Below are 17,111 nucleotides of genomic sequence, written 5' to 3' on the forward strand. Positions count from 1 at the left end.
CAGTAGTTTCAGAGGAGAAGATTTTTGTAAAAGTTAACGACGAAGACGGACATCAAGTGATGAGAAAAGCTCACTTGGCCTTTTAGGCCAGGTGAGCTAAACACTGGTGAGACTTTGAGCTTGAGTTATTGTTTAGATAATTGTCTGTAGTTAAAGACTGTATATTGACATTGGATGTATTTTAGTTTTTTTCATGAGGAGGTGAAAGGGCAGTGCGTAAATAAATCATTTACATTTGTTTGAATCAAATATTTAATTAATCCCATCACTAACAAGTAATATAAATTTAACAAAAGTAAATTCTATCTCTACATGCTTCACAATCAGTTACACCACAATAGAGTCATTCCCTCTTCTTATCCAGCAAGTTTTAGGGGTAACACTTTGTACATTCGAAACATATGATGTCTGATTAATATTGATTAAAAAATGTTAAGCAACATATTTTTTATTAAAAAACTTTAAATTTAAATTTTCCAAAGATGCAGAAATAAATTTTCTCATCATGTTTTTATTGAGTAAAATTGTACCATATGGTTTAAATTCTATGTTACAATAGTTTTTAAATGTAAAATTAAGTACATTTGTTCCTAAATACATATTTGAATAAATGTCATCTTGTTTGGTCATGACCATAATTACTGTTTGTTTCATAATTGCTACAGTTTTTCAACACTGCAGTTTTGATTTGCACAAAAATTATAAGAATTCATGATTTATTCATAGAAAATATATAGAAGTACATTTGTACTAAAATTACCATTCATGATTACAATCTCTAGAAATTTATTAATTGGACACAAAATAAAAATTAAACAAGAGGCTCTCAAGAGCCTGACTCGCTCACCTGTAATTTTTTGCTTAAATCTTTCATCAATGATTATTTTTGCTTTTCAATATATATTAATGGCTTAAAACTTCCATTGAAATGTTCTTTGTATCTGTCATATTTTCTTCAAAATCAAAGAAGTGCATTTTACCCCTATGTTTCATTTTAGCCATAGTGGCTATGTTTCTTGACGTACAAGAAAATAAAATACAAAATTTAAACTAGATACTCTGAAACTCATTTAGCCCAAGTTTGGCTGAAATTGATTCAGCAGTTTCAAAGGAGAAGATTTTTTAAAGTAAGCAAACTAAATGAACAAATTGTGAAAAATTGATTTTAAAGGGCAATGGATACTTTTCTTGTATCCCTGGTGCTTTCGACTGGAGAACCGTCATACACAAGCATCGCACAAGTTGGCACTCCAAGGCGGGTGGGGAGCAAGAAGGTGAACTGTGGTTTATTTTTATCAATAGTACTGCTTAAGTCGACGCTAGGGGCCGTCTTGACCTTGTTGTAGGGTATGAATGATTCGTTCATTGTTGAAGACCCTACATCAACTGTCAAGATGAAGAACAGGAATAAAAGCCCTGTTCATTGATAATTTTCTATGTTTTCTATGTATTGTGTGCGATTTTGTCCCATGTACATTTACTCCATATCCTTTCATTTTCTAATAACTCCTTAAGAGGACAATTGACAATTTTGGTCATACGAACTTATTTGTAGATCTTACTATGCTGAACATTTTTGCTGTTTACAGTTTATCTTTATCATTAATAATATTCAAGATAATAACCAAAATCTGCAAAATTTCCTTAAAATTACCAATTAAGTGGCAGCAATCCAACAATAGGTTGTTAGATTCATCTGAAAATTTCAGGGCTGACAGAGCTTGGCCTAATAAACATTTTTACCTTCTCATCAGATTAGCTCTAAATGCTTTGATTTTTTAGATATAAGCCAAAAATTGCATTTTACCCCTACATTCTATTTTTAGCCATGGCGGCCATATTTTTTTACGAAACAGAAAATAAAACACAAACTTTATTCTAGATACCCTTAGAATCATTCAGCTTAAGTTTGGTTGGAATTGGTTCACTATTTTCAGAGAAGAAGATTTTTTAAGTTAGAAAACATGATAAACAAATTGGGTAAAATTGTACTTACAGGGCAATAACTCCTTAAGAAGTCAATTGACAATTTTGATCATTGACCTTATTTGTAGATCTTACCTTGCTGAACAGTTTTGCTGTTCACAGTTTATCTTTATCATTAATAATATTAAAGATAATAACCAATAAAATGCTCCGCTGGGTCGCAGCTTGATACGATTGCAGAGAATGAACCCTGAACAGTTGGGGCAAGTATGGACACAACATTCAAGCTTGATACAGCACTGAATTTGGATTGTAATTTTAAAATATTTGACACAGCATAGGTTTCTCACACAGAATGAAAGTGGTCTAAGAACTTAAAAATTTTTAATTTACCTATTCAAACCATATCATTATTATTTGCTTTTATATATAAATCAGAAATAACCAATTTAAAATTGAAAATTTTAAAGAAAAAAAATGAAAAAAAAATCCCCCCCAATTTTTTGAACCCCCTTTTGATTCATCACCCCTAAAAAACAATCCCAGCTTTCCCTTTGTGGTATGGTACCTTGCAGTACAATTTCAGAGAGATCCATACACTTGAACACAAGTTATTGTCTGGAAACTAGAAAAATGCTTGTTTTTTGGCCCCAAATTCCTAAACGTTTAGGGCAATTACCCCCAAACTCAAACCCAGCTTTCCCTTTGTGATATGGAACCTTGCAGTACAATTTCATAAAGATCCATACACTTACACACAAGTTATTGTCCTGAAACTAGAAAAATGCTTGTTTTTTTGCCCTTTTATTGCCCCTAATTACTAAAATTTTGAGGGAATTACCCCCAAAATCAATCCCAGCCTTCCCTTTGTGGTATGGTACCTTGCAGTACAATTTCAGAGAGATCCATAAATTTGAACACAAGTTATTGTCTGGAAACTAAAAAAATGCTTATTTTTGGCCCCTTACTCCTAAACGTTTTTGGCAATTACCCCCAAACTCAATTCCAGCTTTCCCTTTGTGATATGGAACCTTGTAGTACAATTTCATAAAGATCCATACACTTACACACAAGTTATTGTCATGAAACTGGAAAAATGCTTGTTTTTTGCCCCTTTTTGGCCCCTAATTCCTAAAATTTGGGGGCAATTACCCCCAAAATCAATCCCAGCATTCCCTTTGTGATATGGAACCTTGTGACACAATGTCAGAGTGATCCATACACTTACACACAAGTTATTGTCATGAAACTAGAAAAATGCTTGTTTTTTGGCCCTTTTTGGCCCCTAATTCCTAAAATTTGGAGGCAATTACCCCAAAATCAATCCCAGCATTCCCTTTTTGATATGGAACCTTGTGGTACAATGTCAGAGAGATCCATTCACTTACACACAAGTTATGTCTGGAAGTTACAAAAATGCTTATTTTTGGCCCCTTATTCCTTAACTGTGGGTACCATAACCCCCAAAATCAATCCCCACCTTCCTTCTGTGATATTGAACCTTATGGTAAAATTTCATTGAGATCCATTCACTTAAACTTAAGTTAGAGTGCGAAAACTAATGTGTCTTCGGACGATGACGAGGACAACTCCAACGTCATACCAATATACGACCACAAAATTTTTTTTGCAGTCGTATAAAAACTGCAAAATTTCCTTAAAATTACCAATTCAGTGGCAGCAACCCAACAATGGGTTATCAGATTCAACTGGAAATTTCAGGGCTGATAGAACTTCACCTAATGAACACTTTAACACCAAGTCAGATTTGCTCTAAATGCTTTGGTTTTTGAGATATAAGCCAAAAACTGCATTTTACCCCTATGTTCTATTTTTAGCCATGGTGGCCATGTTATTTGACGAAACAGTAAATAAAACACAAACTTTATTCTAGATACCCTAAGCATCATTCAGCTTAAGTTTGGTTGGAATTGGTTCAGAAGTTTCAGAGGAGAAGATGTTTGAAATAGTTTACACCAGACGGATGACGACGGACGCCAAGTGATTGCAAAAGCTCACAGTTCCTTCGGAATGGTGAGCTAAAAAAGACCTTACTTCATGAAATACTTTTAAAATTGATATAAAAATATACAGATCATAAAAGTAAAAAGAACACTAGCTTATCAAAAATTATATTATAATCTTACAACAACTAAATTTACTTTCAATTTAAGTACATGTATATTTCATAATTTTTTTCTCCACCGGTTTCTTGAGAATTTTTTTTGAAATCATGACCAGAAATGACCTCAAGATGCATGAGATGGTAGACCTGTGATTGTTTAATCAATTTACAATGTTTTTATACTTGGACCAGTCCATCATTGAAATCCAGACTTGGACAAGTCTATCTCTGAAATCCAGACTTGGACCAGTCTATCTTTGAAATCCTGATGGGACCAGTCTATCTCTGAAATCCAGACTTGGACCTGTCTTTCTCTGAAATCCAGACTTGGACCTGTCTATCTCTAAAATCCAGACTTGGACCAGTCTATCTCTGAAATCCAGACTTGGACCTGTCTATCTCTGAAATCCAGACTTGGACCTGTCTATTGTTGAAAACTATATATTTTTTCTGTCATTGAGTTGCTGTCTCATTGATCCCACATCTCCATTTATTCAAATTCACTACATGTATACTGTTTACTACATATATACTGTTTTTAAAAAATACAATTATTGACGGTATTTAATACTGTTGAATCATTGGCTGTAAATGTTTACAGATTTTCTTTACAAATTTATTTATTTACATCAATTGATCATTTTTAGTTGATAAGTTACCATGACAAAATTAATATGAAATGATTCAATTTTCAATGAAAACATAATTATAATCTAATGTAAATGCTTAAAAATTGCCAGATATCAGTCTACAAAGTAAGAATAATATAAATTAGTGTTAACTTTTAAAAAAAATATAAGACCACACCAACATGAGTATTAGTTCCTTTGAATTTACTTGTACTATTTTCAAAGTCAAAGTACAAAATGTACTATGCAATAAAAAAACATTCTCAACAGTGAAAGACCTTATAGCTCATTCTACATGGTAATTACTGAATAAATTTATAATAGATTGTATTTTAAATAGAAAAGAAACCTGTATTTAAAAAAAAGCTATTGATAATTTTGGTTGTACTGTTGGTATAATTGATACAATAATTGAGGATCAGTATATGACTGAGATAAAGCTGAAGAACTATCAATAGAGGGCGCTGTGTTTGCATCCTGAACTTGTTCCATGGAAGCACTGACAGATTCCACATCTAAACTTGAAATATTATTTACATCAACTAAATACATTTTTGTAGCTCCTTTTGTTGGAGATGTTTGAAGTAATTCCACCTGGTGCCGGTTATCTTGACTGCTTTGAGCTGCGTTGTTGTTAGGTGATAGTATCAATCCATGAACACTTGGTTCTAACTGGCCTCGGTCCTGTATAGTGATCTGTATTTTAGAAAGATGTGACTGGTTCCCATCTGATGAAAACATAATTTGTCCCTGATTTGAAACATGATTTTTTTGCAACAGTGACCCATCATTCCTCAATAAGTCTTGTTCCTCATCTGCAGGGTAAGGTTCGGTGTCATATTGTTGAAGCATAGAGCTTTGTTGGTCTTGCAAATAAACAGGTTGCAATTCCTGTACTTCCACCAAAGGAAGATTTTTTCCACCATTATCTTGCATTTGGATTCTTTGATGATGGAGGTCAGTTTGCCTTTGAGGACTGGTTATGTGATCTTGTTGATGCAGCAACAGTCTAGCTTCCTGTACTGTGATTCTATTTATATCTGCTGCTGATAATCTACTTTCACTTTGATCTGTGTTTTGATGGTCATGAGTCATAATATGATGCTGTAAATTATCAGAATGCACAAGAACTTGATTATTTTGAACTGTATGCAAATTCTGGTCAGTGGGTAACAGATCAAGATGGTCAGGAGCAATATTATTCAGAATGAGAGACTGTTGAGCTGACAAGTGCTGAATTGTAACGGGACGATTACTTGAATCCATTGGTTCTGTTGTGTAGTGCTGAATTGTGACTGGTCGATTGTTTGGGTCATTGGGATCATACAGAATCTGTGAATCCTGTGATGAAGCAATCAAACTGGTAACGGTTGTATATGCCTGATTTGAATGGTTACCTTGACTACTAGGTGCATGTGAATAAACCAGTTGTTCTGTTTCCTGACCGGCTTGAATATTTTGGGCAAAATTAAGTGGTTGGTTGTCATTTGTAGTTATTTGCATAGTGAATGCTTGGTTTTTATTATCGTTTTCTAGGTCTAACATTAGTTCATCACCTTGTGTAGGTCTGAGATTCAGCATGATGTTCTTTACAATTTCCGGACTATGCTTATGTTTATTTGTTAAATGGAGACGCATATTTCCACGTGTTGTGCTTTTGTACTGGCAGTCAGGACATTGAAAAGGCTTTTCACCAGTATGCGAGCGCATGTGCACAAGAAGCTGTGTTCGTGTTTTGAAAGATTTCTCACATCCATAGTCTGTACATTTGTGATTACGAACTTTGCTATGTTTGTGAAAGACATGACTTGTAAGACAAGTCCTACTGTTAAACCCTTGACCACAGGTCTCACATATAAAGGGTGTACCTTCTTCATGAATCAGTTTATGATCTTTAAGTTGAAACCGTGTAAAGCATTCTTTGCCACAAATGTCACATTTAAATGGCTGCATGCCTTTAGGTAGGGGAACACTGTGACGAAAATATCTATGAAAATGTATGTAGAAAAAGTTTGGTTCTTTTGTTTCATAACCACAAATATCACACATTTTCAGAACTTTTTCTTTTTTCCTTATTGACATGGCCATGATGACATCTTCCAAGTCGGTATCGTGAACAGATATAATATGGGTTACAGCTCTTTTAGAGAATATGTAATGATTTCCACAGATGTCACAAATAAAATGACGTTCATTTTCTGGTAAGTGTTCTGCTTTTTTCTCTATCTGTGCGACAACTGCAGATAACTGACTAGCTCTGTATGATGATGCCTTCATCAATCTGTGTGTTCGCTTTGGCTTTTGTGGTTCCTGTGGCTGAGGTTTCGCCTCCATTGAGAAAGTATGAACAATACCTTTATCAGCAGGTCTAGACAAAATGTCTTCCAGTTCCTCAAATTCTGTCCTGGCAAATTCTTTAGCTCTTTTCTTTGGTGGAGGTCTCAGTGTGTATGTTTCTTTCTGTTCTGGAACAACAGCTGCACTCCTATAAACGAAAAGGAATACTTAACAGTGACATTTCTACATGCGAAACATAAAAAAATGCATGTATCCCAAATTATTCTATTTGTTAGTTAGTATTACGTTATGTTAAAATTCCTTTCTCTTGATTCTATGTGTAGTCATTGACTGAAAATTTATATTATGTATAAAATATATTGTAAAATCCTACATGTTTTATCTTTTTAGTCAAGTTGTTAAGTTGTGTACGGCAGAACGCTTGGTAATTTTTGTTTTGTTTATTTACAAACAGAACTTTTCCCACTGAATAATATAACTGAGTCACAAAAACAAAAGTGCACACACTGAATGTCTTGCAAGCTAATAACTTTGTCATGATCGAGTTTAATTTGAGTTTTTTAAGATCAAGTATATACTGCCATGACTACAGGTAATCACATAAATTTAACCTTATCAAAGTCCATGAAAATAAGGTCATGGTCAGATTAACCCTGCAAGACAGACATTCAATGTATGTGATACACCTTATAATCATTCAATAAGTTAAAATTTATTTGACCTACATGTATTGCTTATATAATACATGAAAACTTAATGTTGACCACTGAAAGATGGACAGAAGGTCAAGAGAAATCCGTCACACTGGCATGAACACCTTTAGAATCATTCAATTACCAAATATTGTTGACCTACTGCTCACAGTAACTGAAAAAATCCACTTCATTTGAACTTTGGTGCATAGTTGTCTTATTGGAAATCATACCACATCTCCTTATTTTCTTTTATTGACGACACAAACTTGACTCTGATCACTGATCCATGTAATGAGGTCAAGGTCAGATTGAACTTGTCTTCAGGACAGACATGTTGACCAAATGTATTTATCCTTTTACCGGTACTCACAATAAGTGATAAATTCCAGTTTAAAAAAAAACTTTAATAGAGTTTTTTTAAGCTGACCATCAACCAGGAAAATGATGTCAAGGATAATAAACATATGACAGCCTGAAACTTCATAACATAACATAAGCATCTGTATACAAGGTATTCAGTTCTTCCCTATGAAGTATAATGCTGTGTACAAATACATGTAGTTATAAACATGGTTTATGCTGCTGCTGGTGCCAAATTAACATCTCTATGTCTAGCATTCTGTAACTTTCATCACAGCCTAGGTAATAATATCAAAATCAATTTGATCTTTGTTTTGTGGTAGTAAACATTGTGTTTAAGTTTCATAACATTTGGTTGAGGAAAACTAAAGTGAGAGAACGGAAACTAATTTTGGGACATATGGATGGACAAGGGTACCACTTAATGATCCCTCTGCCTTGGTGGGGGCATAGAAATAAGTTTGTATGACACTCTAAAACTTACTTTGGTTTTGTTGATTTCAAAAACGAAGCATAAGACTTTTTGAAAGCCTTTGCTGCTCTCCCTTTTTTAGTAAAAGCTTTTCCTTTTAGTTTAGAGTGTGGTTTCCAATCAGCATCTTCATCACAATCATCAGTCAGTTCATCTATGTTCCCAGCTTCCTCATCTTCACTATTTTTATTTTCATTGGACACTTGATCAGAACTGAAACTTCCTGTGGATTCCATGTTGCTACTTGATGTAATTCTACTTCCTGTATCTGAGAGCCCATGGTCACTACTTATACTGCTGTTAAGTGGTTCTTCCTTGTTATAAGTTGTATTAATTTGGCTTCCTGTTGTGGGTGTTCCAGTTTTCTTCAAGCTGCTAACTTTGTTTGAGTTTATAAATGCAGCATTTGTATGTATTGGATGTTTAAACTTAGTTTCAGTAAAAGAATTAGAACTAAAACTTACACTTGTTTTAGAAATATTGTTTTCTGTATTTTGTGACGGGCTTTTGCTAGGTGTACTGGTACCCTTCATTGATGCTCTTCTTGTTCCATATGAATGTAAAGGCATTGATGTAACAGAACTTGTGTTTTCTTCGTCAGTCCCCTTTTTTATTGACTGTGCATCATCCTTCTGCTTTTTAGTAGGATTTGTCTTAATTTGTGGTGACTTTTGCACTGCTTTTTTGGTAGTTGTTTTCGTCTCTTTATTCATATTTGTGTTAACTATTGAGGAATGTTCATTTTTTACAATAGCTACAACATCTTCTCCTTTGTCCATCAAAATTGTTTGACTGATATCAAACATAATCACAAAATCTTTACACATATCTAGTAAATGAGTTAGTTTAAACAGATTAGCAACTCTAGCAAAATGCCCCACATTGTCAGATGTCAAGGTCACTTTGCCATCATATAAATAATGAACCAACTGTGAAGTGACATCGAGAGGAATACCCTGAGGAAGTTCTATCTTCAGTGATGCATTCTGGGAAAGATCTGACATCTTAGACAGGATGAATGGACATGCTGCTAACAACACAAGTCTGTGTACCTAAAAATACAAGTTAAAAATTTTATATTTATCATAATTAACTGCAGCAGTTAAATTAATTATTAATGTCTCTTTATCACCATCCTCCAAATGCGAGAGCTTACTTATAAGTTTCAGCTACATGTGTGTGTGTATGTTATATATTATCATTTTTGAAACTTTATCTGCAACTTTGAATTGCTTGATTTTTTTATATTTTGCTTTGGTTTGTTTAATCACATCTTTCGTATCCAACCATTTGTAAAATAGGTGCTTCTTTACTTTGCTGAATTAAAACATTAAGCAATACGTTAAGTGGTAAAGCTGTTTCATACTTTTTTCAGCTAAAAATGTCATGTTATAAATTGTTGATAAATTTCATTCAACATGTTCAATTTAAATCTGCTTTAATTTGTAAAATTTCATAGCTCTTTTAAAATTTTACAATGTTAGTCTTCTCAGGCTACTGTATATTTCAAAATTTGACAATGTATAATTGAGTTGTTTGCAAAGAAAGTATGTACTTCAAAGGTTATCTCCCCTTTGACAGATTAATTAATATTATAAATATATATTGTATACATGTAAACACCTGTCATTTATGAAGTCTGTATGTTGACCTCTATAGATCTTGTAAATGTCTTTTGGTTTTTATCTTTTTCAGTTACTGTTTCATTTTAATATTATACACTTATCTGCTTTTATTCATACTAAATCATCTTTAATTAAAATGATATTTTTTTCAGCCAATTGCCTTGTTTTGATTTTGCCAAAATCATGATAATACTAAGTTATCAAACATAAAGGTTGTTTGATTGACATTATAAAAAAATCATTTTATTTGTACATCGTAAAAAAAGTTATGGCTGAAATTCGAAGAAAAAAGCAAAATGTTGTAAAATCAATTCATTCAACAAAAACTCCTGACCAAGATGGGTGAAGTCCCCTTGTTTTACGAGAAATCTTACCCTTATTTCTGTATTTCCTGATAAGATCACTGAATCACAAAACAAGCCCTCCTTCAGAAGACCAAACATCTTTCCCATTAGTTGTCTTGGCAGGTCCACATGTGAGTAATCTTTACTGTCGGACTTTGGAAATGTAACTGTCCCTGTTCCTTCTTCGAAATTGCCACGTTTCTTAAATGGTGACTGCTTAACTTTGTTTAGAGCTTTCTTAACTGGTGAGTTATTTACCTGCAAAAATAAAACAACTATTGGAACTGCTATTATGATTGACTTACACTTGGTTGCTTAACAATCAGAGGTAAATATTTCAGGCATATTCAGAGCAAAACTATTATCAATGTAAACAGGTACATTTACATGAGTTTTAAAGTATAGGTGCTCCCTGAAAGAGCAAGGTAAATTTTTGTACTTAAGTACTTAAATCTCTGTGGAGCAGGATCTCCTTACCTTTCTAGGGCACCTGAGCTCACCCCTGTTTTGGTGAGATTTGTGTTGCTTAGTCTTTAGGTTTTATGTAGTGTTTTATAGACTGTTGTTTGACTATTCAACCTATTACATTTTTTACCATATTTCGTTAGTCCTTCTTTGGCATGAGTATGAGGGGCCTGATGGGTTATTTTCGTTCTTCGTGATCGGCGCATTTTCGCTATCATGATCCATTTTTCTACAGATTTATTTTTTTTTTATATTTTCGTGATCCGTGATCATGGAAATTTATTTTCTGTGAATCGTGATTGACAAAAAAATCAACTCGTGAATCGTGATGAGACCCCCCCCCCCCTAATCAGGCCTCTCGAGTATCTATTTTCCCTTTGGTATCTTCTGACTCATTTTTTTATTGATGAACTTGTCGTTTATGACCTACAGAACATACAAACAGATATTGCAGAGTAAATCTCCAACATTACCAGCATAGTTGGTACAAAAATATATATATATACATCAATAAATAATATTTCTACCTAATGCAACGTGTTACCTCTATATCATGGTTACATTATATACATCAATAAATAATATTTCTACCTAATGCAACCTCTCTATCATGTTTACATTATATACATCAATAAAAATTATTTCTACCTAATGCAACCTCTCTATCATGGTTACATTATATACATCAATAAATAATATTTCTACCTAATGCAACCTCTCTATCATGGTTACATTATATACATCAATAAATAATATTTCTACCTAATGCAACCTCTCTATCATGGTTACATTTGATTATGTCATATGTACATTGCTGTATGGTCTCACCTTTATAACAGGGCTGACATTAGGTTCCTTCACAGAATCATAACTTATCTTCTGATGAGTAGCGGGTTCCATCAAAAGCTGATTAGTTGTGAAACTATTATCTGTGCCAAGCAGAAAACTAGTATCACTAGACACTGGCATGTCACTCCCGTGATGAGTGTTAAATAAACTTGATAGAATATTATCTCCCCTTTCATCCATCAAAATGTTTGCTGTACCCAGAGGGTGCTGCATATCATTGCTACCATGATTACGGAAACTGTTAACAGGTAGTTGGTGATCAGTATTGCGTATGTTTGTGACAGGCATTGTATGCTGTATGATATCAGTGTTTCGTAATTGATCCTGTAGACTGAAATTCCCAACAGAATGGATAGGATCCATACTGTATCTGCAAAAAAACATATTGTTGTCAATATTCTGATGACCAAGTCAATTTTGACATGCAAAGATCCTTGTTTATTTAGTTTTTATTTAATTTTCATACCCTTCTTTAAAGAAAAACATTTTAAAGCTTAAATCAAAACTAAATCTAAATCAATTATATTAAAAAATTGGCCAAATTTATAAAGTCCAAAATAATTGAAGTATACAGAAATGAAGATCCCCCATCCAGACCATCATACAATGTGTTAAGAAGTGTCTTCATAGCTAACAATGGGTAAAATTTGCTTGAATCATAACTTAGCCTTTTATTTAATCAAAGAACATAATTCAGAAAAATAAATTGTGAAACTTTTCAGTGTCAAGGTTTCTAATGTTCATTTTTTCAAAACCATATTCCTACTTTCAAAAGTTTCATCATATATGATCATATCCTTTGTTAGTCAATGCAAGGATTTGTATAGTGAGTACTATACAAATCCTTGGTCAATGGCTATCTATTTGATATAACCTATCTTAAATTGACATAATAGTACATACACAGAAACCTCAGTTTATCTACTAGTATTTTCCAAAATTTCAACAAGTATAGTAAATGAAAAACAACACTGAAGCTATTACACTAATCTGTGTTTAAAGGTTCCAATATAGTTACATAATAAAAAGAGTAACATGAATTACCAAAGAGTATTGGGCAGTACAACAATTGTCATCCTATATTTGTTCTGCCTAAAAGAAGGTTCCATTGGAACAAATATTCTATACCCTTTATTCTGTAAGGAACAAATTCTGTAATCATAGTAATATTTGTACCAGTGGAAATAATATATTACAGAATATTTCTTCCATTTAGAACTTCTATTATAAAGGAACTTTAATTTCATGACACTATCAGGACTATAATTATGACCATACTAACTACAAATATGCCTTTGCATTAAATGTATTTCCAAACTTCATACATTGTATGAGCCAGTCTATCTTAAGTTATTGAAAGCATAAGTAACAGTACACAAAAGGTGATTCAATTAAAATCCACTCTTGCTATATAGCTAGTGCTGAGTGTTTCTGAACACAAATATTTAACTAAACATTCCATCATGTCTGTTATTAACATATGACATATGATTCACTTGAAGGACTTTTGAAGGTGAGTCAATTTTTGTCATTTTTGGCAATGGCTAGTCCAACTGTGAGAAGAAGAAAGTTTGAAAGGCTATATAATTCATTATTTCTTATGAAGCAAGAATCTTGCAATTTGGTTAGTTAATTACTCGGTTGTAAATAACACCAACCACCCCAGTTCACCAGAGGATAAAATGAAATTTTGCCAAAAATAAAAAAATAAAATTTTAAATGCAAAATTACAAAACAAAATAATAAAATTTGGGCAAAAAAATTTTGCCAAAAAAAAAATTTACAAGTTTTTTGTTTTCCCAATTTGAAAAAATAAAAAAAATTTCTCCACAATTTCCCAAAAAATTCAATTTTCCAAACTTCCAAAACATAATTTTTTTTAAGAAAGGTGATATTTGACAATGCGCGCAGCAACATCAGCGTTAAAATAAATGTGTATTGGAAGTTCTTCACAAGATAGGGCTCACGCTAGCAGGCGACTGGGGACCTAGGATCCGAATTGTCCTGTAACCGAAAGTTGCCAATGATGATATTGAATCCCTAAACACAAAAACTTTTTGGATCATGGGTGGTGGCCACAGTAAATTATGCTAACAACTGTTAAGAATTATTGAAAATTTGACCAAAACTAATGTTACAACACAAATAAAAGAACAAAGTTCCAATGTCCCCCCCCATTGCACATATTTTATATTTCCAAGGGCATAACTCTTTTAAAAAAAGTCGATCGTCCACCATTATAAAACATGTCTAAGATATTGCTGATATTAACCTATAGTATAAGTTTTATGAAAATTTGGCAAGAATTGTACCCATGAGAGCGCTAACGAGGCCATTATCCATAAATTTAATATTTCCAAGGGGCAAACTCTTTTTAAAAAAGTCGATGGTCCACCATTAAAGAACTTGTCTGAGATATTGCTGATATTAACCTATAGTATAAGTTTTATAAAAATCTGACAAGAATTGTACCGGTAAGAGCTTTACGAGGCCATTTTCCATAAATTAAATATTTCCAAGGGGCATAACTCTTTTAAAAAAGTCGATCGGCCACCATTATAGAACTTGTCCGAGATATTGCTGATATAAACCTATAGTATAAGTTTTATAAAAATCTGGCAAGAATTGTACCCAAGAGCGCTAACGAGGCCATTTTCCATAAATTTAATATTTCCAAGAGGCATAACTCTTTTAAAAGAAGTCAATCGACCACAATTTTAGAACTTGTCCGAGATATTGCTGATACATGTATTAACCTATAGTATAAGTTTTATAAAAACCTGGCAAGAATTGTACCTGTGAGAGTGCTAACTAGACCGGACGGATGGACGCTCGGACGCCTGGTATTTCCATGTCCCCCGCAACGCGTTACGTGGGGGACAATAATACATACTTAAGAAGTCAATACTTTATCCTTTGTAATGTGATGTGCCAAAATGAAGTTATTTTGTATGGACAGAAATGTCACAATGTACTATTTCTATGTGAAATTTGTAGTATTTTGGCCCTATTAAAAAAAACATAAAAATCTTCGATTATTAATGAGTTTGTACCAACAAAGGATTTGTATACCCCACAATGTATCAGTGTTCTCCCCAGGGCCTTATAGCATCATAGTAATGTGATTCTATCTGAATTGGTTCTCTTATGGATTATGTTGAAGTAATTGGATGTGATGCTATATTTTTAGAAACAAGATGGTATTTCAAATTTCTCTGTTTACCAGGCTGATGCTAAATGAAATATCTGGGGAGAACACTGTACAGTATGTATTTTTTTCATCTCCATTTATTCATAAACACTGTAGTCCAATTTTACAAACACTTTATAAACAACATTCACAAGTGCAAATATTAGCTAGATCCATACCCCACAAGGTCACTGTGATGTTGTTGTTCTTAATGAGACGTCAGGTCTCCCGCCAACCCCCCCCCCCCCCCCCCCCCCCAAGATTGGAGGTATATGTTTGACCATTAGGAAATAATCAGTACCCTCAAAATAAGGGATACTTTCAAAATGTTAGAAATAAAGTTTATTCTTCTGTCTTTTTATATAAAATTGCAGACATTTAATAAGAAAATTGTGTTTATTTTTTCCTGTTTAATGAATATGATTTTTTTTTCAGAGATAACAAATGTGCATGCAAAAGAGTCTCTTAATATTAAAGAATTGTCTCATATAGTGGTCTGTAGACATAGAACTTCGAAACATTCATGGCTGAATTAATACTAGAGTCATTTCAATGTTGTGACTGTTTCAAGTATCAACACCCTTTTAAAGTTTATGATTTTTATAGTTTTTTCACAAAAGGTAGTAAACAATACTTTTATGATATAAACTTTAATTTGTCTGTATCATTCATTTCTCTTTTATTTGTGGTAATTCTAATCTTTCTTTAAGACTATTACATTGATTACAAGCATTTCATATTCAATTTTCTATAATTGCATGCTATTCCAAATAGAATGTCACCAAGAGTTGACTGATTAAAAAGGGATCTGTACTGATCAAATGGGAGAAATTTTATGACAAGAACAGACTGTACATAATTGACCTTGAACACGATTCTCAATAAGGTCACAAGAAATATGTTGTGTATCGTAAAAGTCCACGTTCAAAACAACAAACGCTTCTGGGCTCAGTCAAATTCTGCTTTAATATAAATATTTGAATCAATGTACATATGTAACACATACCTAATAGGTTGGTAAACACAACAGAAGTGAGATTAAGGTGTGACATGCTAACAAAATGAAATAAAATGGCTTCTTTTTGGTGGTGGCGGCGGTCAGGGATACAACCATTGGAACAGTCACGTAAATCACTCATAATGCCGAATGTTCTATTAAATATGAAGAGGTGAATTTTTTTCTTGTTTGTTGTCATTCAAAACTTACCAATATTGTTTGGAAAATATTCAAGATACTAACTACAGTGTATTTCAAATAAATCGGTCACAACAGGTTCTGTTTACCTAATTAGCATATTTTGTGTTATCCGACCAATCAAAACTATAATAAAGAAAGTACAAATACGCGCAAAATTTAAAAAACGTATTTATTTTTTGAAAAACGTCTTTATAAGGTCCAAGGACGTAATTTATACGTCCTTGTAAGGTCTCATACAATAAATCAAGAGTATTGATTTATTTTTTTCATGTCATTTTTTTCTTTCTCACATGTAAATATTATAAATAAGAAGACTGATGTGGTATGAGTGCCGTGGAAATGAAATAGAAAATGTATAACGTCACAGTATCCAAATTGCACCTATTTAGCAAAAATAGCAGCGGAAATCTTACAAGTGTCTTAGAGACTAAATCCTTTGCATTTTTATGATTTGACATTACTGATGCACGTCTTTCAACATAGGTAAAGACATTTACGGATGTACACAAAACTTTCACAGTATATATCAACAAATGAAGTATTTACTAGAAAAGGTAAAATCTACGGAAACGTCGCTATGCCAGGGGCGGGTCCAGGTGAGGGCGTAATGGGCGTACGCCTCCCTTTAAAAAAAAAACTATCGTAATCTTCTTATATTGTATTGAATATGGCAATTTATCATATTCATTAATTAAACACATACTCTGATTTCTTTTTATACTGATTCCCCCATCCGAATGGATGATCGTCTAAAGGGCTCTGCTTCTTCTTTATGTTCACAGAGACATTAAACTCGATTATGATAAAATAATTGACGATTACGCCATGAGAAATCCGCGTAAAATGGTTCTAATGAATCCACTCTAGTCTAACCATTCATTGAAAATGAGAGTCCGTCAGTATTTCTGTGTTCATTTTAGGTTTTGCGTTAAGGT

The 17,111-nt window shown here is 33.1% G+C and overlaps 1 protein-coding gene across 1 annotated transcript; it reads right to left on the bottom strand.

Annotated features, from left to right (window-relative positions):
* Window positions 1–4,653: 4,653 nt before the first annotated feature.
* LOC127706083 (uncharacterized) lies at window positions 4,654–16,263 on the bottom strand. Its single transcript, XM_052210536.1, has 5 exons — window positions 16,186–16,263; window positions 11,768–12,158; window positions 10,505–10,732; window positions 8,518–9,557; window positions 4,654–7,165 (listed from the first exon to the last, which is right to left on the bottom strand). Exons 2-5 carry the CDS (start codon window positions 12,149–12,151, stop codon window positions 5,047–5,049), a joined length of 3,771 nt encoding a protein of 1,256 aa, XP_052066496.1. The 5' UTR covers window positions 12,152–12,158; window positions 16,186–16,263; the 3' UTR covers window positions 4,654–5,046.
* Between the last annotated feature and the right edge of the window lie 848 nt (window positions 16,264–17,111).

This window comes from Mytilus californianus, unplaced genomic scaffold (genome assembly GCF_021869535.1).
Source record: "Mytilus californianus isolate M0D057914Y unplaced genomic scaffold, xbMytCali1.0.p SCAF_6, whole genome shotgun sequence".
NCBI lineage: Eukaryota > Metazoa > Mollusca > Bivalvia > Mytilida > Mytilidae > Mytilus > Mytilus californianus.

Coding starts and splice junctions, on each gene's coding strand:
- LOC127706083 (XM_052210536.1), bottom strand. CDS start 12,151: ATGGATCCTATCCATTCTGTTGGGAATTTCAGTCTACAGGATCAATTA. Junction 9,558..10,504: donor CAGGAAATACAGAAATAAGG/GTAAGATTTCTC, acceptor TTGTATTTTTAG/GTACACAGACTTGTGTTGTT. Junction 7,166..8,517: donor TTGAAATCAACAAAACCAAA/GTAAGTTTTAGA, acceptor TTTCGTTTATAG/GAGTGCAGCTGTTGTTCCAG.